The 24688-nt window shown below is 22.4% G+C and overlaps 1 protein-coding gene across 2 annotated transcripts in view; it reads right to left on the reverse strand.

Annotated features, from left to right (window-relative positions):
• The window catches only part of LOC112598670, a 60616-nt gene that overhangs the window by 22458 nt on the left and 13470 nt on the right, over positions 1-24688 (reverse strand). The window contains exons 2-4 of one of the 2 annotated variants that reach the window (XM_025345201.1): positions 23607-23625; positions 16877-17871; positions 2102-2229 (exon numbers count right to left, since the gene is read on the reverse strand). In XM_025345201.1, coding sequence (XP_025200986.1) covers positions 2102-2229; positions 16877-17828 — 1080 coding nt within the window. In that variant the 5' untranslated portion in view covers positions 17829-17871; positions 23607-23625. The remainder of the gene's footprint in view (positions 1-2101; positions 2230-16876; positions 17872-23606; positions 23626-24688) is intronic. The other variant, XM_025345200.1, reaches the window with a different exon arrangement.

Raw genomic sequence — 24688 nt, forward strand, 5'->3', positions numbered from 1 at the left:
CTCATTGTATGATATAATTAAGTTATACAGAAAATGTATAATCTCATTTGTTTTCGGTTCCTAGTATTTTTCTCAAATATTTTACTTATTTTGAGTTATTTATAAAAATTTAAAATTTTAGATTTTATTTTCTATAAATTTCGATAAAGGGTAAATAAACTTGAACATTTAATACGAGATTCCTTATAAATAATTTATTTACCAACTAAAAAAAAAAACATCGACAATTTTCTTTTTATATCTAAGATTTTAAAATTTAATACAAGATTCTTCATAAGTTGTTCTCCCTATATTAAAAAAAAAGTTTACCGAAAAGTCTCATTAATTTTTTATATGCGTTCGAAATTAAAATGTTTATGACATTGAATATTCACCCAAAAAATAACTATTTCTCATCAACAGTTTTTTGATATTTTGCTGTGATTAAGAAAATCTATAGCCAAAGATACTAGAAATTTTAATAAAATATTTAAACCATCATTTCCTATACATTATATAATTTTCTAATTATTTAAACGCTTTTGAGCTATTTATAGGTATGAATAATTTTCAATAAATATAATTAGTATAAATAATAAATGAATATAATGTAAGTATATCGTATATCATTATAATAAATAAATACTAATATTATAATAAAAGCATTGTTTTAGGTAAAATGTAAAAATTAAATTAACCTAAAGTAATACTAATAGTAAAATAAATAACTTTAAAAGTCATATCAAGAAGATATTATAAAATGTACACTTAGTGATATAAGCTGATAGGCCATGTCTATTCAAAATCATTTTTCATACACAGTTATATTATATCGTAAATCTTAATATTATTTCTGATCATCTTATTATAATAGAGATAGAATAATAATTTAAAATTATATGTACCTATTAGAATAGGTTCAATTTTTTTAAATTAAAAAATAGTAGAAAGCATAAAACAATTAAATTAAATTAAACAAAATCAATATCATATAACATATTTTTATACAACAATGTCATAAGTATAAAGCAAAAAGGGTTATATTTAGATATCCCTGACTCGAGCGTGTAAATTGTGCGTTTAATAACAGTGTATTACCAACTGTATTCAGATATTATAGTAATTTTTATTAAAAAATACAGTTGATCGTCTTCTTTCATAACTTAATTTGAATCTTTAAAGAGGTATCTAAGCTGTTACCTTAACACCATTAAGATATGAAATATCAACAGTTTTTGAAATAAGTCTAAGAAAAACTATTAAATTAATAAGACTATAAAATAAACTGAATGTGACGTATTATTTACAATGATTAATAAACTACTCAACAGCCAAAAGTCATAGAAATTTACTTTCTATAAGACATTTAAAGTTAATGACATTTTACCATGACATTAAACGACCATTTAAAAAACATTATTTTAACATTTCTTCGACAACAAAAAACCTCTATCCGAAAAAAAGATAAATTAGTTTCTTAAAAATAATTTTAATATTCAAAATTAAAATTATGTTATTTAATACACGTATACCTTAAATTCAACGTAATTAATCGTCTTAGAACCTTTAAGTAAAAAATATTATAGATCAATTTTATCAACCATATTTCATAAGCTATTAATTATTATAATATTAAAATTATCATAAATTATCTTTGATAGTTTAAATAGATACGTTAAATAACTAACCGCAGTTGGCAGTATATACTATATGGTATAAAATCTTTGTAAGAACCAACCACCATTCTATATATATGTATATATTAACTATAAATTATTTTTAAGTTTATGATCAATATGATATAAAATCTTTGTAAAAACCAACCACCAGTACATAAATATTGATTATAGATTATTTTTTAAGTTTATGATCTTTGGAATACAAAGTATCGCAATTAAAATATTAATACAATTTAATAATGTAAGTATGACATTAGAAGTATGTGTTAAGTGATAAAAATAACGACATAAATAAATGTATTTAATTATTTACACTTTTGTTAATATGCATGTAATAATTAAGTAGCTGTTAAAAATTATGTTCAGCAAGATATTTGGACTGTTAATAAGAAACATTTAAAATAGAAAGTTAATGTCATTTGAATTGAAAAAAAAGTTCTTACTTGACTAACGCTACTACTAGCTCTTCTTGATTCGTCAGGAAACATCTGTTTTTGTGTATATTGTGCATTCTTATACGGTGACGAACTTCTTTGAGAGTCTTTAAGAGTTCCTTTTGGAGATCCATTTCCTAAAAATAAATATAAAATCGTCATAAAAAGCTTTTTAATAAATTATTTGAGCAACATATCAAAAGTGTAAAAAACTGAGTTATATTATTTTTAATTTCTTTTTTATAAATCATGTTATAAAATAAATAAAACGCTTATAAGTTATTAGACATCAATATCAAACCTTAAGGTTATGTATAATATAACATTAGTATAATATATACACATAAACATTAATAATAAGTTTATGTTTTTATATTAAATTCAAATTCAGCTTTAAAACGATTTTATATTCTACTACATGATAACGATTATAAATCTAGTGCATTTTGTATACATATATTAGTTGTCAATCAATAGAATCAATAGCTAGTAATAGTTTTATTTTATTTCTTAGTTTAAGTTTTGTCGGAGCGATAATGTATTGATTTTACAATAATCTATGTTTATTTTTACTTTTTTTTGTGTTTAACTACCTTTTGAAAGAATGAATATATTTCAATCTTGAATTTTAAGAGTAGTTTCTAGCAGCGACTTAGATCTACATGTGAAAAAAAACTATTCATTGATAAAAGCAAAAAGAAAAAAAAAGTAAGATATAACGATATTTTTTACGAATCTGTTTGACAAATTGATTTTTTTTTATAATAACTCAAATAATACTATAGACTTGATTTTTCACCAACAATTTATGTTAAAATTTTCTATCTGAATACAAATATCAAATAATTTCAATTATTTTTAGTTTTATTTATAGACATATTAAATTTTTGATTTTTAAATTTATTTATTTTTTTAATTTATATGTATAACAAGTTTTGTTTTAGAGTAAAAAAATTTAATATAAGATTCCTTATAAGTTTTATCAACTTTAAAATAAAGATAATACATTAATAACTAATAAACATAAAGCCGAATATATTTTTAAATTAATTATTGAAGTTAACATTTTTACAACATAAAATATTCATTTTACACATATTAAATATATTTCTATTTTTTTTTTTCAATTCATTTATACAATTTGTAAAACTATTCATTACAAGAATATAAGCTATAAAAAATATAACATGAATTACATGAAAAAAAGAAGTAACCCAACGGTTACACTTTATATATGATTTTTTTTTTTTTTTTTAATTTTGTATAAATATTTTTTTTTTGGGGAGATAAGATAGAATAATATATCGAGTTTTTAGATCACGCATCATCCTCTCTTAAGCCTCGTTTGGAGGTTTCCAGAAATTGAGTCTGAGTCAAGAGCTGAGATTATTGGGTTAGGGTAAAATTTAAATAGATTTCTCTTTAAACAATTTATGTTATTTCGTAATTATAATTCCAAAAATATTATTATTAGAAACTTGAAATACAACACTTTTAACTAAAATTATAATTTGTTTTACACACTGAAATTTTCAATATTAAGTCTAATTATAAGTCACTTATAAAAATTTGAAATTTTTAAAAATATTAATAAAATGTTTATAGCTTGATAAAAAATTTTTAAATTAAATACAAAATTGTATATACATTTTTCGTAAAACAATTTAAATGCAGAATAATTTCTATAGATATTTTAAGCTAAAATGTCTATGAAATTTGTTATAAATAACAGTATAAGATTATTGTTACTAAAAAAAGTCTGTATATTATTATTTACTATTTACAATGAAATATTCTAAGTATTTAGAATCTATTTATTTTACGAACCCATCCAAACAATTCTATGTTATGTCAATAACCAATTTTATGTTACGATTTAATTACAGTTAAATATTTACATTAGATAATATTAATATAACAATAATAATTAAAATTTAATACATGAAATTTATTCCCAAAATAAATTCAACCTTCAATTCACTATATTACTTTAATAGAAAAATAAAATTTCCTTAAAAATATAAACGAACAGTATCTAGTCCGAATCATTTTCCGTATGCAAATTTATCAATAAATTTAAATTTAGACGAATTCACATGCATTATAGTCGCCTAATCAATGACGAAGTACACTTGATATCTACTACATAGTAGAGTGAATATGATATTTTTTTTTATTTTTGAGTAAAAACTTAAAAGCTTAAAAATAAGGTTAAGAAATTTAAAAATACCAAAAATACAAAAAAATTAATTTTTCTCTTTAGTTTGGCAATATTAAATGTTTAAATGAAAAATAATTATTTTTTCTTTAACAATTGTAGTTATTATGTTGTAAATTAAAAAATATTGGTAGTAAAAACTTGAAAATTGCTGCCATTGCATAAATTATTTTCTATACATTATGAAATTTTCTAAATGTTTGAACTGATTTAAAAATATTTAAAGCGTATGCCAGTGTATAATATCCTTAGAAATTAAGTACTCAAGTGATACCATCTATTCTCAGTATTGTTTTTCATAAAATGTTTTGCATATTTTATCATTAAATTTAAATCTAAAATGTTCATTACAATGACTTACTCAATAAAGAGGGGACTTCACATATTTATATTTATAAAACCATATACGCTGCACTTCGTTTAAAGCAATTTATTGTGCATTATGTTAAAATAAAACAAACATTTATTTTTTATAATACTTAATAGCTTCATTATGGTTTATGACATACTAAATAAACAAAATTTATTAATATTAAATTTGAGTATCAATATGTTATACTGCACATATTTAATTTCCAAACTTAATTTGCGACAAATACAAATGTTCTGTTTTATTCTCATTACTAATAAATATAAGTAAAATAAAGAATCTCTTTTTACTATGACAAAATTTTAATGTGGTTTTTAAAAAAAAAAAAAGAGTGAACGATTATGTTAAAACAAAACGTGTATAAAATTATATTACAACATGTGCGTCGGACAATGTACACATTTTAGTTATGATGGATTACAAATGAAATGCATGCTCTGAAAATAAATATAAGCAGTAACAATACCTACAATTTTGACTGTTAATAAAGATAACAATAAATTCTAAGACATTCATGCTATAAAAAAAAAGAATAATAATAACTAGTACTATTAAAAATTGAATAATATTTTTATAAAGCTATTTTAAATTATGTTTATTATAAAAGCGAAAAATCTAGGAATAATCAGGTACAATTAATGGGTATCAATTTTTTAATTATTTTCAGTCTAAGTCGTCTAGCATTACTCGCATTAACACTATTTATTATTATATAAAATTTAAATAACACTTCATGCAAATTAATGTAAGCTTAATGAACTAAAGTAATAATGAAATGTATTAAACAGTAAATTTTTCATTTAAAGGATTTTTAAGATCATATTTTCAATATATATTAATTTAATTAATTTAAACATGTAATTTAATTTTAAAAAATCATAGTATTTAATATAATGAAAATTTGGTTTACATTTTATCAATGTTATTTACCATACTAAAATATATGTTGGTAATATTAATAATCATAAATAACATAATAATTAATATTGTTAATGAATATTATGTAATTAAAACGCCAACTCATTATCAAAAAATGTTAATTTATGATTTTTCAACTAAAAATTATAAAAAGAAATCTTCTATTCAATTTTTTATATCTTAATAAGAAATATAAATATTATAAAACTAAAATATAATACACAAATTTAAATATTTTAAATAATATACGTATTTAAAACAAATGTATAATACATTTATACTGATATAATATTGTGCAGCTTTTACTAACATTATTCTTATCAATAGGTAAAATTGTAATTAGTATAAAATTTAATTCGATATAAAAGCATTATTAATTTTTCTGAAAACATATGTTTGAGATTGTTTGAGATTAAAGATTTGTAACGGCTTTAGTCAGTTCAAAAAAAAAAACTAAATATTCACCACTTTTTTAAGTAGAATAATTTTTGAAAATTAATACGATCACAAGATAACAATTTTTTTCTTTTAACTAATCTAAAAATAATGACATTTCCAAAATTCAAAATAGTATTTCATTTATAAATTTAAATTGTTTTTTAATAATTCAAACATTCAAACACTGCAGAAGTACAATTATAAAATAAAGAAATTACAAAGATTATAAAATTTAATACTTATATCTTTAATACGTTTAATTAATTTTAGTATTTTGATTTATTATGTGTTAATAATATAAAAAAAATTGTACAATTTAAATTTCTAGTAAAAATAATAACAATCTTTAAATAGGTTAACTGGCATTTAGTTAACATTTAGTATTTATTTCAGAGGAATTTCAAGATACTTTAACAAATTATCAATAGAAAAATAATTATTAGGTTATTTTTTAAATGGTCAACCCATTATGTCAAGATAAAATAAATAAATATTTGTAATTATTCGGATATTAAATGGGTTACAGCTTTCATTTTATACTTATTTATAATATTTTGATAAGCCTAAAATAACTGAATAAATATGCACTTATTAAATTTTGAGCCTAGTTAACATTATACATATTATAAAATATAACCTTTAATTCAAATTTCAAAAGGTACACAGCTTAAAATTTAGAAACTTAAACATATTAACATTAAAAATACTATTTTAAACATTAAATATTTTATTTTTGAATAATTAATTTATAGATATCTAAATACAATTTATTAAATATTAAAATGTTAGACAGTACTAAAATCTGTGATCAAAAATAATTATAAAAGGTAAAATATTTAGTTTCTATTTTTTGTTTTATTTTTTTATTTTAATTATTGACTTGGAAATAAACGATGAGAGGAACACAATCCAGTAAACATTAACAAGTGATCAAAAAGTGTGAACGTCTATACAAATAACGACATTTACAAACAATAGAACTCGCGAGTTTAATCTATACATACAATTTTAAGAATAATGTTTTCAAAAATAATGATTTGAAAAAAGTTTTCATTAAAATAAAGAGGAATCTTAAATGTCAATGTTTCGAAATATTTTATTATTTTTTTTTTTTTTTTTTACATATATAAATTGATTCATAGTTCACAAAATTATTCATTTATTAATAAAGTATACTATATTCTGTCCAATCTAATTATAGCAACCTACATATTATTAAAAATAAATTGTAAATATTAAAAATTAAAACAATAATCATTATTTTTAATATTTTTAAATAATAAATTGCAAATTTTATGATTTATTATTAGAAAAATACTACTGTGTAGGGATAAAGTATATTGCTAATATTATTAAGTATACTTCGTTTTAACAACATTAATTGCATTATATTATGTCTCACTCGCATGGCAATGACTGACTTACAACATAGGTTCCTAACAGTTCTTTGTTTTTCTTAGTATTATCTTAGAAAAAGTTCTATTAATAGCATTAAATTATTCACTAACCTATCAGAATCCTACAGAACTGCCATTCAAATTCACCAAATTAATTAAGTCAATTTTCATATTTATTAACTCAAACTAGATGCTTTATTTTCACAGTAATAAAAATAAATATCCGTTAAAAAACTACAATAAATTAAATCGATACACTTTGAAACAATATATTTTTTACAACGCAATCACTTTTCCTTTTTTTTTCTTTTTTTTTCTTTATTCGAAGCTCACAAAAAATAAAAATAATATGTTAAACATTTAACATAGCATACAATATTATTATTCTAAGTTAAAATTAAAGAACCTCATTATAATCATCAACTAGTAAAATGCATCTTTAGTCCGTTATCCACACTTTGGTTATACAAAATCATATTGTGACCATCCACAAAAATAGATCTGCTTGTGTGGAACCTCATTCTATAGATACCTATCCAAAACCTTCAAGCTTATCAGCTAACTACAGAGAACATATCCAATAAAGAAATTTGAGCTTCGTATAAATCTAAAAAATATATCTAGCTAGGTTAAAACCAGTTCACTTAGATACAAATTTAAAATCTACTAATATAAACACTAATTCACATTTGAATTCATGACCATATACATCATAAGCTCAAGCAATAAATTAATAATTTTAGAAGTCGTTTTAACCTTCTGGTCACTTGTTACTTAGTATTTTTATCGTCGTTCAAAATATCCGAGTAAAAATTAATACAATTATTCCAGTTCATAAACCTTCATCTCATAATTAACGAAGCCTGGTACGTAATTGTACGTAATTAACCATATTATGCTACATCACCACATCAGTCATCAACATTTATAAATTAAATATTTTTTCCGTATCAATACTATAAATAGTTTCATAAAACAAACACAACATCCAAACCCTCTTATTTTCAATCTTGTCACATTACCAAAAAATCTTCTACAAAAAAAACCTAAAAAACACTTAAAACATATTATCCAGATTATATTTGGATTTATTACAGTAAAATATTATAATAATAAAATGATTATAAACTAAATACGTATAGTATAATCAATTTGCCAAAATTCGATTTTTGTAGTTAACTTTAAATTCAATATTAAAAATAATTATTTTTTCAGTAATTTAAAAATGTTTATTTCTACTTATTACGATGTATTAAAATACATCATATTGTGATTCCATTGTATCATCACATATAATTTCATATTGCTGTATTTTTTTCAACAACGCAATTCCGTCAATGAAAAAATAATGAACCCTCTTCAATCAATTGATATAAATATACTAGTATTTGTATAATGAAATTAATTCAGTTAAATCACTGAAATAAACAAATTACGGCTTTGAAGTACTCATACTGAATTAATACGAAAAGTATATTTTTAACCTATCAATATGTTTCTGAATTACCTAAATGAGATTGAGATAAGCGTTATACTCAAAACTACATAAGCGCGTTGAGTATTATATTAAAAATAAATAAATTATACTGATACACAATTGTATACAATATTTTACAAATAATGTTAATTGAGTATATTCAAAATATAGACCTTTGAAACAAAAAACTATTACTCGGAAAACTGCACTTCAGTTACTAAAATAGATTTACTTGTACATACCATTATGATATAATATTAATACCCATATAACGTAAAATATTAGCTTTTTAGCAAACGAATAAAAGAATTCTATACAACGTATGAATAAATAAATATTATGACAAGCAATAAAATATTAAAGGACTTGGAAACTAAATTTTAAATATATTATTGCAAATTTTTTAATATGGCCTACTTGATTTGCTTATTATTTTGTTTTTTATTTTCTTTTTATTCTTCATCGACCAGTATATTAATACATTTCAGACTATTTCAGGTAAAATATTTACGCGATAAATTTTTTTAACGTTACAACTAGTATTATTAAAAAATTAAAAATACTGAAAAATAAATTGTCATTCCAGGTTCTTCTGTTTCAATCTAATTCGACTAGTTCAAATCAGCTCGATTTATAATGTGAATAACTATAAAAATTAATTGTGGTAGCATTATTAATTCGGGTAATTAATAGACTGGACCACATTGTCTTGAACTAGCAGTAATTCAAATAAGTAAAATTTACCATTCAAAAAAACTATGAAAAAATAAACCTATTTTTTTACAACCAAAAGTTGTAACGATTTTTATTTTGTTAAGCTAAAAACGTGTTACCCTTATTAAAATATAATATATAAAATATACAGTTAAATTTTAGGCAATATAAATACAGTATAAAGAGTCTGAAGGTCTAAGAATTCTTTACAATTTGTGCACCTCTAAAAATATTGGTCTAATTCCGTTTGTAGAGAGGTAGGTTAAATGTTTGGTTAGGTGAACCAAAGTTTATAGTTCAGTCTCTAATGTATACTAGTGTAAGATCAACAAGAGCACTGCCACATCTAACTAACCATAAAATATAAGCTATGATCATGATTAAATAAACTATAATATTTAAAATTGTGTACTTTAATACTTTATACAACACAAGTATAACATGTTTTGTACTTACTACATATGCTTAAACTTTTAAGCCGGATGAAATATTGTATTTAATAACAAAATACAAAAGCAAGTTTACGTTTTAAAAATATTTATAACTCATTTATATACTCATACTTTTTTGTGAGTTATTTTTTTCAAAATTGTGTTTAAGTTTATTAAAAATATTAATGACTTAAATAATCTTTATAAAAAATGTATATCTTGTAAAATTTATTCTACTGATTTGAAACGCAATTTACTTTGAATAAGATAAAACTTTGTTGCAACAAAATGTACATACAATTTGATTGTTTATGTCCAAAATACTATTTAACATGTGACATATTCAAAAGATAACTTGGATTTATTATAAGTACCTATCTACCTACTATTTTGAATGAAACAAATATAAGAAGTGAATTTAAAATTGTTAAATATGACAGTATGTTTAACAAACATATCTATTGTATAATAAAAATGAATGTTTAATAATATATATTAAAAAGTTAATAAATTTAATCATAAAAAATAATAATAGTACAATTACTTTGGTGCAACTATATGAATAAAATAAAAATAAAATATTATTTCTCCGCAACTTTTGTCACTTTCTTTGACTTTTGATAAAAAGTTTAAGTGTCGTCTTTTTTAGTTTTTCAATGAAAATTTTTATATGTAATAAAGTTAACGATTTTTTATTAGTTCAACAAAAAGGTTTTATTCTTAAAATTCACTCTTAAAATTTACTGTCCGAAAATACATGGTTGTATTTATATAATATTCAATGGTTAAAACATTCATTCAACAGAATTAAATTATAATCAAAGACTTTTGAATGACTATGAAAAATAAACAAAAAAGAAAAAAACATTGAAACGTATACATGGATTTCTGATAATATTATTTATTATTTAATAACACCCTTTTTTGTAGATTGCAATTCAATAATCACAATGAATAATAATAATATGATTTATGAGTTTTCTTTACTAAAGGACGAACATCATTATAAGTTTCTAAGTTGCACTCGACTATAATAATATTAAAGAATTAAAAATTGTGCATAATACTATAGTATAAAATAATAATCTTAGAAGACGTTTACTTTTCATATTAAAGTAAATATGTGTTTATAAAAAAAGGAGCAACAAGGAAAATAAACCAATGCGTAATAAATGAAAGACAATCAATAAAAATGTGTATTCAACTTGTATAAAAAATATTAATATCAAAAAGTAGTGTTTTTGTGTAGAAAAAAGAAAATAAATATATTTTGGTTATTATTAGCGGAAATCTATTCATATCTAAAAACATACTTCTTGAAGGTTTCTTTTTATGAATAAAAAAATGATTTATAAAAAGGTTTTAATTATATCTTTTACAGCAAAATGATCATCAAACTCTATATATTTATAACTCTTTTTTGACGTCACTACGATGTAGCTAATTAATTTTAAATTATGCATTTTATTTGAGTTATTAATATTTAATCGTGAAGTATAATAATATAATCAAACATTGAAGTATATATCAAAATAAATATATAATCGATCAACATCATACAAAAAGCGTATGTGATATAAAAACTAGTATTATTTCATTTTTTTTTTTACAATTACTTAAATAAATTGTAAATTAGCACAATAATTTGTATATTAACTATATAATTGTATAAATTGAATATAATTAAAATTATTATAATTATATTTAGTCATATATATATATATATATTTCATAGCTATTTGACGTTATGTAACAACATCAAAAATACAAAAATATAAGATATATAATATAAATGTATTTAAGTCCACGGAAGTGCTTAGTTTTTATTTTATTATAAATTTACATTAAAAATGTAATGGGTGTTACCCTTATGTTATACCTAAAAATGTATTTAGAGCTTTATATAATGTTTATTAGTTCTGTTCTAGGGAAAAAAGAAATTGGCAGAAAAATCTTTGAAAATCAGTGCCAAATAACGTATAAAAATGATTGTTAACTACAAAACCTTGAGATAGAATATGTTGTAAAGTAGACAAAAACAAATTGGCACAGTTACGGTAAAAAGTAAAAACTGACAAGATTTGTTATAGAAAAAACATTGATTTTTCTGTTATAAGATTCAATTAAAGAAATTTTTTATACCTTAATATATATAAATACTATGATATTAAATTTATAAATATATTGGCAGATTTATCGAATTGTATGTGCATAATTACCTAAAGTTATTGTGGTAAAATTAATTCCATTAATGCTGATTGATCTTTTACATTATTATTTAATTTTATCATTTTTACTCTGTTTTAGTTATTTAGGTAAAATGTACTAATACTAATTAAATATTAAATAATGTAGGTTATATTATATTTTACTATTTATTGCCAGTATGATGATCAGCAAATAACAAATCGGGAAATAGGAATAGTAAGTTTTGAATATACCTCGTCATTGAGTAGGTATTAGTTGTGTTAAAATTGAATTTTATGATAAATCATTATACATGAAACATTTTTTAATGGAAACAGTTTGTTAGGATATATTTCAAAAGATTTCTCATTAAATATGCATATTGCAATTAGTAATTTATTTTTTTTATTAAAAATACGATTGAATGGACTAATTTTTCCAAAAATAAATCGCATATATTATAATATTTTATCATTTATTATTGTTATTAACTTATAAGTCAATACCGCGTAAAAAGAACAGTGTGAATAGGTTCGTGGCATAAATAGATAAAGATTATTCTAAATATTTTAAAAGTTCCGCTGTGTATATAAAATAATAACACATATAATGGTAAAAAGTTTCAAGTACCTCCTAACGATTAATATTATTTAATTATAACATAATAACTAAAATCGTTATTATACGTTGAATATCCAATTTCATCAAAATATAAACCATAAACGTTTATAAAAAAGATTATGACTATATACTCGTATTTTAATAATTGCTTTATCAATATCTTATGAAAAACCTAGCTAGTAGTATTACAAAATAAATTTACTTAGGATTGTTTATTGTAGATAAATACTCAATACTTCTTCTATTTTACTGAACACTTAATTTCTGTAATTAAAATGTATATTAAACACTATATTGAAAATAATAATAAAAATAAAATAAAATACTTACAAAATCGTTAATTGATTTAGTTTAATAAATTATTTACTTTTTTCCAATTTTATATTAAATAAATATGATTCTTTGGCATACTTTTGTAATATGTTTTTATTCAGTTAAACTTTAAACTTTGAGAAGATTTACTTCTTTTATACATTAACTACAATTACATTTAAAGTTTCAATATTAAAGTTCATATTCAATGAATACATTATTTAAGTTTTTCAAAAACAACCTAGTTTTATTTATTTCAATCAAACTATGCATAGCATAAGTATTTAATACCACTTGATAAACTTATTCTATAAAAATCATAGTAGTCAAATGTTAAAAATATTTATATTTTTTACTTTAATTTTTTTAGAACAGATTTCAAAACGATTTTATTAATATGTGTTTAAATTTGATAAATTCTAGAACATCTTATTTATCGTTAATTCGATTTTTAATCTAAATTTTGGAAAAGTCAAAATGTATAATAAACTTATTATAAATATGTGGTCTATACCTAAATAAATAAATTTAAAAATAAAACTAACTATATTTTGTCAGTTTTTGTCTATTCGTAGCGTATAGAATTTTGCTTTTATATACTTTAAATCACTTAGAACTTTTTCTTTAGTAATATAATTACCTTTAAAAAGATTAGATTGTTTATTCAACGTAATAGATAATATTGATTATATTTTTATAACAAATATTAATAATTTAAAAGCATTAAGATGTTTAATTATTCATTTCTTTTACAATTTAGTTATGAATTAATTTTACTTTAAAATTAAATACAGAAAGTTGAATTATGTTATGAAAACAAAAAAAAAAAACATTTATTATTTATAAACAAAAATAATTTTTACCTTCTTAACTTAAAAATCTATTTTTTTTAAAATATCCAAAATTGTGCATTTTTATCATAATTGTCTAACAAAAATAATATTATAATTAAAAGTACGAAAACTTCAACTTAAATTGAATAGTATAATATCTATTTATACTTCCATTTAATAAGCTGTATGAGCTTCATCACTTTTTAAATACAGTAAAATACAGTAAAACATATAAGCATTACGTTCGAGTTAAGTTTACTAACATGCTTTTGTGAACGTAACCTAAAAACAACCATCTATCCAACATAAATATAACAATATATTTTTATTTTCTAAAGCACCTACTAAAGTATGTATTAAGAAATAATATTATTAAATTTTATACAATTTTAACGCCATATGCCCAACTTCAAAAACTTATACAACAGTAAAATAGATCTTATTCAAAAGCCGCTAATACTGGAAAACACTCTAGAAAATACTAATATCGACAGCAAAATTGAACCGAAAACTGATCAAATTAACAAATAATTTAATAAAATAAAATATTATAAAAATAAAATAATATGTAAATTTAAAATAATAAGAATTATATAAAATAAGCAAATAGTTGCGAAAATTATGACTTGAAATAATAGATAAAATAAATAAATAAAAATATTTTTTAACTGTTTAGAATATGTATATTTTAGTTTTTGAATTGTCTTACTTAATTTCTTTTTATCTTAAATAATGATATATTAGTTTTAACAAAGTTACGTAATTTATCTGTATCTTTTTAATATAGTATTATGAATTAAGTTTATAAAAAAAAAAAAAATATTATGACAGTATTTTAAAATAATCCAAACGTCTTATTGCCAAATAAAATCAATACATTTGAAAATACCTAGCGGAAGCGAAAAACCTCTTCATTCTGCCTTATCAAACATGACAGTTGTATGACGTAGAAATTATTTATTTTAAAACTTCTTGGCAACTATTCTGAAAAATTGATTTTAAAGTCTAGTAAAATTTAAAATCTTTCATTTTTGTGGTGGATAATGTATTTAGTCTCTTGTAAAATAAAGAACATTACCAATTCATGCGATTTAATCTAGAGTAATATGTGTACATCACACATGCTCAAAGATAAACCGTTGAAAATTATTCCCTATGAATAACCGATTAAAACATGGCTATAACGCATTTTCATTGTATTTTGCCATTATTCACTTCCGGTTTCCTTTTAATTTCATTTTAAAGGGGCTTATTATCTAATACAAAATTCCTCATAAGTTCCCCTAACAGAAACAAGTCGATGCATATTAAATTCAAACACGAAGCCACGTGAACGGATGTCATTGCGGTAAGGACTTCTATATGAATACACACGTGCCTACCACTCCGGTAAATCATCCAACCATGAAATCACCATAATATCAATACAAAACTATCAGCTATTATAGGTACACAAAATATACCACAATTCTATTTTAAATGCGTTTTATTTGTTTAATTAAATCGAACAAAGAACTACACTTATTTTATTATAAATATTACCTATTTTAGCGTATATACGCTTAATGTCATTATTTATTTTATTCAATGGTTCTTGTCAATGTATTTAAAATATATTTTTATTATATGAATTGGTACATTTGACATAACATCCTCATTATTTCAGAATATGATATTTCTTAAATACTTTAGTTTCTAAATTTCTATCGTTAAACAAATTTTTCAATGTAGCTATGCAAAATATGAATACTTTGTATAAAATTAAACATTCATAACTATTCTAATTACTTTTAACTTTTTATTTTTTAAATAAAAACCTTAAGACTAACTTTACAATATATTTTTAATATGTTTGTGTATCTCTATCTTTACCTTAAATTTTATTTCATTTAAAGTAAGTAAAAAAAAAACAAAACTTTATTATTTTATCATTAAATTAATTTTTACAAGAGAAAATTAAAATTAATAAATCAAAAACTTAATTTTTTCCTATATTAATACTAATATAATATACTAATAAAACTCCAATACTAATTTTAAAAATTTAAGCAGCTTTATATCATTCATTACTTAATATGAAAACATATCTATACATTTTAAAATGTTTTAAATCTTAAAACTAGTCATTAAAGTTACCATAAGTAAGAATATGTTGTTTGTGACATTATTGCGTTTGGGTTCCTGAATATCAGATAATTTCAAAATAGATTACATTTGTAATGAAATTCACACAAATAAAGTCATCCAGTAATAAAATATACTATTTATTTAGTCAATAAAAACGATAATATTGAATTATTAAATTGGACAGAAGCTGTGTATCAAAATTTTCGTGTCAGCTATAAAGATATATTTATGAGTTATCGAGGTTCAAGGTTCTGGTAGCCAATAGGTATAAAACGGGAGTCTTACCTCAAATACTTAGAAAAAATAAAAATTAAATAAAAAACATTTCACAAATGTTTTATTTACTCCGAATGAAGTTAACAGCTTGTACTACAAGATATTTTTCTACAAAAATATTTTTAAATTATTTATTTTTATCATTACTATTTCTAGCAAAATATGAGAGTATTATTATTTTTATTTTTATTCTTAAATTTCAACTAAAATATTTGAGTAAAGAGAAAAAAATTTAAAGGTTTTAATATTATCAATCTAATAGTAAAATATTAATTGTAGAAATCAATTTCTAAATAAAACAAAACAACGAACGTCATAAATGTTATCTATGATAGACATTGAGCGCCCTATAGTATTGCAATTATAATATTTACTTAATTATTAGTTTAACTGCTTAACTTTCAAATGCCTGTCAATAGTTGTTATAAGTTTTATTTAAAATAAAATTGTATTTTTATAACTTACCTGGTTCGGTTGAATTTCTGGTTAATTTTAACTGTGGATCGAAATGAACGCATGACACTGAGCCAATGCTTCCTCTTGGTGTTCTTCCCAAAGATGCAGATTCGGCCATCGGTATACTGCTCCTAGCTGACCGACTCATATTATACGCACCTTCTGATACTACACTACCTCGGGGACTTTTTCCGGGGTCTGGTATCAAGCTACCTCTAGGACTCCGATTGGTATCAGGTGTCACTGCCAAACTACCTCTAGGACTTCGATTTAAATCGTAAGCAATGCTTCCTCTAGGTGATCGACTTGAGTCTGGTACTAAACTATTTTTTGGACTTCTAGATGGATCTAAGCCGGCAGTACTTGATCTTGGACTTCGGTTGAAACTCTCCACGTCTAATCGCAGTCCAGACCTTAATTCCGAATAATCATCCTCTGGCACCATACTACCTCTCGGACTTCTCGGGCTTCTTGGATCTGGATGCTCACATGTAAGACTATGCCTAGGACTCCGGTTGATATCAACTTCAAGCCTTGAAGAACTAGACCGTGTATATGATTCTTGTTGTTCGTCTGGTAATAATCGTGGAGGTTTTCGATGATCTGATGGTACCAAACTCGTTCGCGGACTTCTTGACATATCTGGAACCAAACTATTTCTAGGACTCTTATCAATATATTGTACTTTAGATTCAGATACAAAACTCGGTCTGGGACTTCGTTTATGTGTATATTCAAAAAACTCCTCTTCCGGCGATACTCTAGTTCTTTGCCGCATTTCGAATCCATCAGAAGGTGACGTAGCTGCTATACTAGCTCTTCTATGTTGTGGTAACTGCTGTTGCCTTCCTCCTTCTGTAAGTCTCGTTGACTGACTTTCTAAATTAAACGCCACACTTGTTCGGCGTGAATCACTGTTGACAGCACGCCGCTTTCTTGATGATGGAGATCTTTGAAGCATTATGGCATCTACACCGTTCACAATAAGATGTACGAAACGTGATCTAATTTCACAAAAAAAAAAAAACAGATCAAGATTAATATTTTATCATGGTATAAAAATAAATATAAAATACGTTTAAGAAGCTAGATTTAGTAATTACTCATAACTTAACAAAAAGCGTAAACTTTATCCTTGAACAATTAATATTAAATTTCATAGTTCTCAAACAGTCATACCAAAATTTAAAAAATAAAATAAATACCAAATCAATAATATTTTGCTTTTATAAACAATAACAATATAGAACTTAGTTAATTCCAATTTTTTTATATTCTTATAGTAATAAATATTGAAATATTTATATGCATGATAGATCCATTTAAACTATACATAGGTACTAACAATAAAAAAACATCATAATTGATCAAAAAAATTCATTAATTTAAGCCCCACTTACAATTAAAAAGTGCCATTTTTATTGCTATGGTTTAAATCAAATATTCCTGTAAAAATATTTCTACTATTTTGTAAGCTGCAATAAATCAGCTATATATTCAAAATTTAATAATTTGTTTATGTATAACAATAAAATATAATATTTCTAAGTAAATTATTATTTTTATTTTAAATTATAATAAATTGTTCATATGATAACTTAAATATAAATATTTATCAGCAACATTAACATAATACATAATAACACATTCGAAAATGAAGAGTTTTTCATACATTACACATACTTAATCTTTATTTTATAAAATAATTTTCAAGATTATATATGTAGATACAAAAAAAATTATGTTAAAAATTATGCACAAAATCAATTACTACAACTCTTTGTGTTATCATACTTTCAACCGCTTGAAAATTGTATTTGGTCTCACATAAGATTTATTTTTATTTTCTCATTAGTATCCATACATATAAGAAAAACTTCTAAAAATGTAAGAACTTATAGCATTCCTTTTAATTAAACATAATTTGAATCTAAGCTTTAAAATACAAATTAAACTCAAATCTTGATCACCAGCAATACTTTTTATAACTCAAAAAGTTTTTGCAGAACAAATAATTTATTTTTAAACGTAAATTCTTGATTTTTCTCAGGATTTAAAATAATAGAAACTTAAATTGTCTGGATTATTAAACTATCAAGCTTAAAGTTTTATAAATTGCTTATCATTATTTACGACCATATCTATATAACTAATGTATTTCTATTATGTGGGTTTTTTTTTAAGTTTCTTTTCGAAGTTTAGTATTTGTTACCTTAAGAGGACGTCGCACCCGCATGTGTTGTCTCCGTCTTACACACGTATGACATAGTAAATTTTCGTTCACCAGTTTCAATAATGTGCTTTTAGTTTTGATATTAGAATAAATTGACCTATTATCAAACTTTTAGGTAAAAACATTATCTGTGTTCTCTCGTTGATTTTTTACAATATTTTAATTTTTAAGTGAATTAAGAGCATTTTTATACATTTATATTTTTCATACTCATAACTCACTTAAAAATTAAAATATCGTAAAAAACCAACGAGAGAACACAGATAATATTCTTACTTAAAAGTTCGATTATAGATATATTTACTCTAATATCAAAACTAAAAGCACACGGAGACAACATATACGGGTACGGTGTTCTCTTAAAATGAAACTTTAAAAAATAAATTAACTAGTTTTTGAGTTATTTATTAAAATTTTAAATTAAAAAAAATGTCTGTTCTAAAATATTATTGACCATAAGAAATATTGAATCAAAGTTAAATTGAACTAGAACTCTGAATCACTCGCCCCAATTATAGAGTACCTAATAGTTGTGTGAAAGATATTAATTAACTCAAATCAGTAATGATAATGACAATCGGAGATATCCCGAGTACGTCCCGTTTTTAGTTTTTACCTTTTTCATAGCCCAAAGACGTCCGCAGTCTTACCGAAAAAATATATTGAATGGCCTGAGTACGTCCTCGGTCCACAGCTATAGATCCTATTTAAGATAAAATTATCAAATAAACTTTTCAAGATACAAGTTTGAGTGATTTGACGATGATCAAATATGTTGGTTCAAATATACAACTATAATACTTTATTTTTAAAGCTATGGTTTTGGAATACTGGAAACGATGGGAAGATTGCATTTTAACTTCTATAATGATTTATGAAAATAAATAAATAAAATTTGTCTTAAATAAAAAAAAAACTTTTAAAAATAATTAATACACTTTCCCTAATTCAAGAGTGTAAATAAAATAAAATATATAATTATAAATAAGAATCAAAAAATATTTTTGGAGTATGAACCAGTTTACTTCCTCGTGGTGCACCCTGGCTAACTCTAATTGAACTGGGACACACTAGGACTATATCAAAAATATGACCTTTTTTCTTAAGACGCACTCGGGTGATACCTTATTTCGAATGCACTTGGAACATTAAAAAATATCATTTCGGAACACACTTAAGAAATTCCCTGACAATCAATACCCATCACAAACAAAAATGACCGGTTTGTGCTTTTCAATAATCTTCACACTACAAAAAATCATTAAAAAACAAAAAATTAAAATTAGTAATATGTTTACAATAGTATTGTATATTATATGAATAATATTTATATTATACACATCAGTATTTTTCGTACATAATACTCCAATTAATAACATAAGTACAAAATTTACTGATATTTGGCATACTCAAGACTTTTGTCATAAATTTGTAAATCATTAAATAAATTTAAAAAAAAGTAAAACATTAAACTATATTTCATATATTTTATAATGACATAATATCGAAATATCAATCTTAAATTATTCTATATAATATAACACAAATATATGTTTATTATGTTTAATGAGAAATATTAAAACAATACTATATTAATTTATTGGTCAAAATCAGTGAACTAAAGGAGTTTCCTACTCCCAGATTTAAACAACTTGAATAATGTTTTCATACCTATTCTACAAATTCACACGGCTCATCCAAAAACAGTGTTATATTCAACGCTTTCTTATTTTCAAAAACTAGCAACTGAATAATGTATATGTTGTTAAAATTAAAACTACATGATAATTGTAACGTTTAATTTAACATTTTAAAAACTTAAAACAGATTTTTTAAATAAAAAATATTGATATAAATATATAATATTTATATATATAATATATATGTATTTATTTATTTATTCGTGTGACTTTACAGTGAGCGATAGCACTAAAATATTTTCTAATTAAATATATGTATTAGTGTTAAAAAGTACCAGCTATAGCCTGTAGTTATATAATAACACACAAAACTTCTTATGAGAAATAGTGCAATAATTAATGAACTAAGCTAAGTGACTTATTATTCTTCTTTAATAAAAATAATGTAGCTTTAGATTAGCTTATAATTTTAAAATGTATAAATAAAATCAAAAATGGTTTTTTAATTTATTAAAATATTTGTTACAGCTGATTTACAAAATATAAATATTAGATATTTTATAAAATCACTCAAAAAATCTCCTTTATAATAAACACTCCACTGTTTTCAGTAAGAAACTCAATTATTTAGATGGAAATAAAATATGTAACTACTCGAAATCTAAATATTACAACTATAATCTTTTAAAGAAAATTAAATTCAAAATTTAAATTTCAATAATAATTATATATACATTTATAGTACATAATTGTAATTACTTTAAAAATATATTTTATAAGTATTTAAATTTTGTTCTATTTTTAGGTTCTAAATACATTTTTTTCTCAGTTATATAAAAACATTAATATTATTAAAATGAAATAATTTAATGACAACAGAAAACTTAACAATATTTTATCAGAAACCTTACAGAATAAAAATAAATTTAACATACCTATAAAATATTAATGATTATAGATTTACCCACTTTGATTAAGTTTATTCGATTATTTGTTAAAAGTTATATCTTTTAACGCCAGAGCTTTAGTTATTACATAATTCAAAAAGTCTGTCATATCATATCTCAAAAATAAGTTAAAGTAAAATGTTTGAAAATAAAAATAAGAGTTTAAAAAAATTAACTGATTTTTTTTTTTTTTGATAATTATAATATAATACGTTTATTGAAGTAAGTAGATACAAATTACAACTATTAAAATTGTAAAATGTATAATTATAAATTTAAGTTAACTGTTTAAATAATACATGACTGATTCTAATAAACTAAAAGCATATAAATTAATCAGTTAATATAAACATTGAATATATAATAAACTGGTATTCATTTTATTTATGTCTATAAAGAGGTCAAAAGTCCAACATTTTACTTCATTAATTTTTCATTTTATCGTGTCACTTCCCTGCTGTTAAACAAATAGCAATGCCATTCGGTATACGTATACTACATTATTGAATAAAAGTTACTGACACTGGATTATCAACATATTCGAGGTTAGATTGACATATTCATAAACAAAAATTAAATTCTTAACATAATTTCTTTTAAAAATAGTATTTACTACGCCTGAAATAGTCTAAAAATTTCTATATTTATTATAAAAAGGTAACCATAAAAACAAAAATGTACGATATGTTGGCTGTTAATGAGGTACTCATTTTGTCAAAAGCTATACAATTCAATAAATAAATTGTTTAGTCCTATATATAAACATTTTGAAACAAAATAATAAAAATGTATTGATTACAATAAAAACTATGCTGTATACATAAATTCAAAATTTTTTTTTACACCTATTCATATCCGCGCAATATGTAAATAGTAAAACCAGATTTACAAGCATATTTATTTTTTTTTATTTTAAAAATAAACATTTTACGTGTATATAAAATAAATACAGTAACGCTTTATGGTCTAAATTAATGAACACTTAGAAATCCTAGCAGATAAATGTATTATATAGATCATCATTAGAAAATTATTTAATTAATTATATTTTATATCTGTGTACATTTCTTGATATTCCTTCATTAAACTAACCATTTATCTTAAACATTATTTAAATTTATATTTTATTTTATTTTCATTAATCTGGTTCCTTCTATCCTCACTATCATATATCTAACTTATTACCGTTACTACATACCTTCCTCGTCGTCCCTCTCATTCTTGTTTCAATTACAGACAGTAATGTCATGTATTAATATTCATGTCATACGCCAAGCACACGCATCTAAATTAAATATAGAGAGGCAACGACGCCCTGTATGGTGATGACGGTTATGAAGGCCGTAAGAAAATCACATCGAAACATTAATTAAAACGACAATACGCGGCCACCACTAATTCTAAATTTGACCCTGCTTTACACCTCGTCTCGTGTTAACGCCAATGTTGATTTAACACCATTTCCTACATTGATTTCCTGTCAAACAACTATTTTATTTTCTGATAGGTGTTTAGTGCACAATTATGGAAATACTCAGTTTTGTGATTGGTACATTAATATTTAAGCTACTAATGATCAACGATCATCGCTACAATAATATTATATTTTTATTTATTTAGATTTATACAATAAGAGTGAACAATTGAGAAGACATCCATATGCGTTGTCTCCGTCTTTCAGACATACAATTTGGAATATTTGTGTTCAACAGTTCCAATTTTGTGTTGTTAGTTTTAATATCAAAGTAAATTGACTTGTTATCGAACTTAAAAAAAGAACATAATTTGAGTTTTTACGAAAGATTTTTTTTTTAAATTTGAATTTTAAATCAAATTATTAGTATATTACATATTAAAAATTAAAATTATTCTATCTAATAAAAAAATTTAAAAATTGTACAAATATATAATGTTCTTACCTTGAGTTCCATAGTCACTCTAATATTTAAACAAACAACATAAAGTTTGGTAAGTTGCACGTTGATAACATGGAGGCAACAAATGTTGAGAAATGAAATCCTTTTAATTTAATAATAAATTATATGTAAAAATATCTACGTATGCATAAGTATATTAATAAAGCGATTTAATATACAATGTTCACGATATATTGAAAAAATGCATTAGATAAATTGAATAAACGTAATATCTACTGACTATCATTACGGCGTTACATTCAAAATAAATTTTAAAACAATATGTAAATCATAATATTTAAATTTTCTTTCGTTTTAGGTAGGTAAGGTTTATATTAATTAAATTGTAAGTAAATATTTCTAATAGTATTTTGTGTACGTAAATCAAATAATACTCTATTAAATTAAAATTATTTTTAAGATCCAGTTCTGAGCAAATACTCGTAAGTAATAACCTATGCAGTTATACAAATACTTAACTCGTACATTTGTATATAACTTTTGAGTATTAAAACATGAATATTTATTCAATTCAATAATGTATAAATAAAATGTTTAAAGTAATTATATTTACAATGAAAGTAAATTTTATGTTATACTTGTTTTCAAAACTTTTTATATTAAATCTTAGCAACTTATAATTAAACCTTGGTCATAATTTTTACAACATTTTAAGTAGGTGTTATGGTTTTTATTAAATCAACATATGAAAAGAATTTTATTCAAACTAAAAAACAATACTATAAATAAAAATATCATATATTTTGCGATACATAAACTATTTTCCAATATTAGCTAGAACCAATAATAAAACTTACCCCTCAAAAATAATAATTAAAACGACTGCAGATAGTTGAAAATTCAATAAATCTACTTCATATAATAATCACAGAAAAAATTTCAGAAACCAAATGGACTTGTTTATATGAAATAAACTTATTAAACATATTATGTGTCTTTATAAAACAATGGATATTTAATAATATACAAAAGTTACTTCTAATGTACAAGTATTATGTATAGAAACTATAAAGACTACCATGAAGTCTAATACAGGTTAGATTTGTTTTAAAACTGACCATGGT

The sequence above is a fragment of the Melanaphis sacchari genome, unplaced genomic scaffold (assembly GCF_002803265.2).
Source record: "Melanaphis sacchari strain LSU unplaced genomic scaffold, SCAv2.0 Contig49_pilon_pilon, whole genome shotgun sequence".
NCBI classification, from domain to species: domain Eukaryota; kingdom Metazoa; phylum Arthropoda; class Insecta; order Hemiptera; family Aphididae; genus Melanaphis; species Melanaphis sacchari.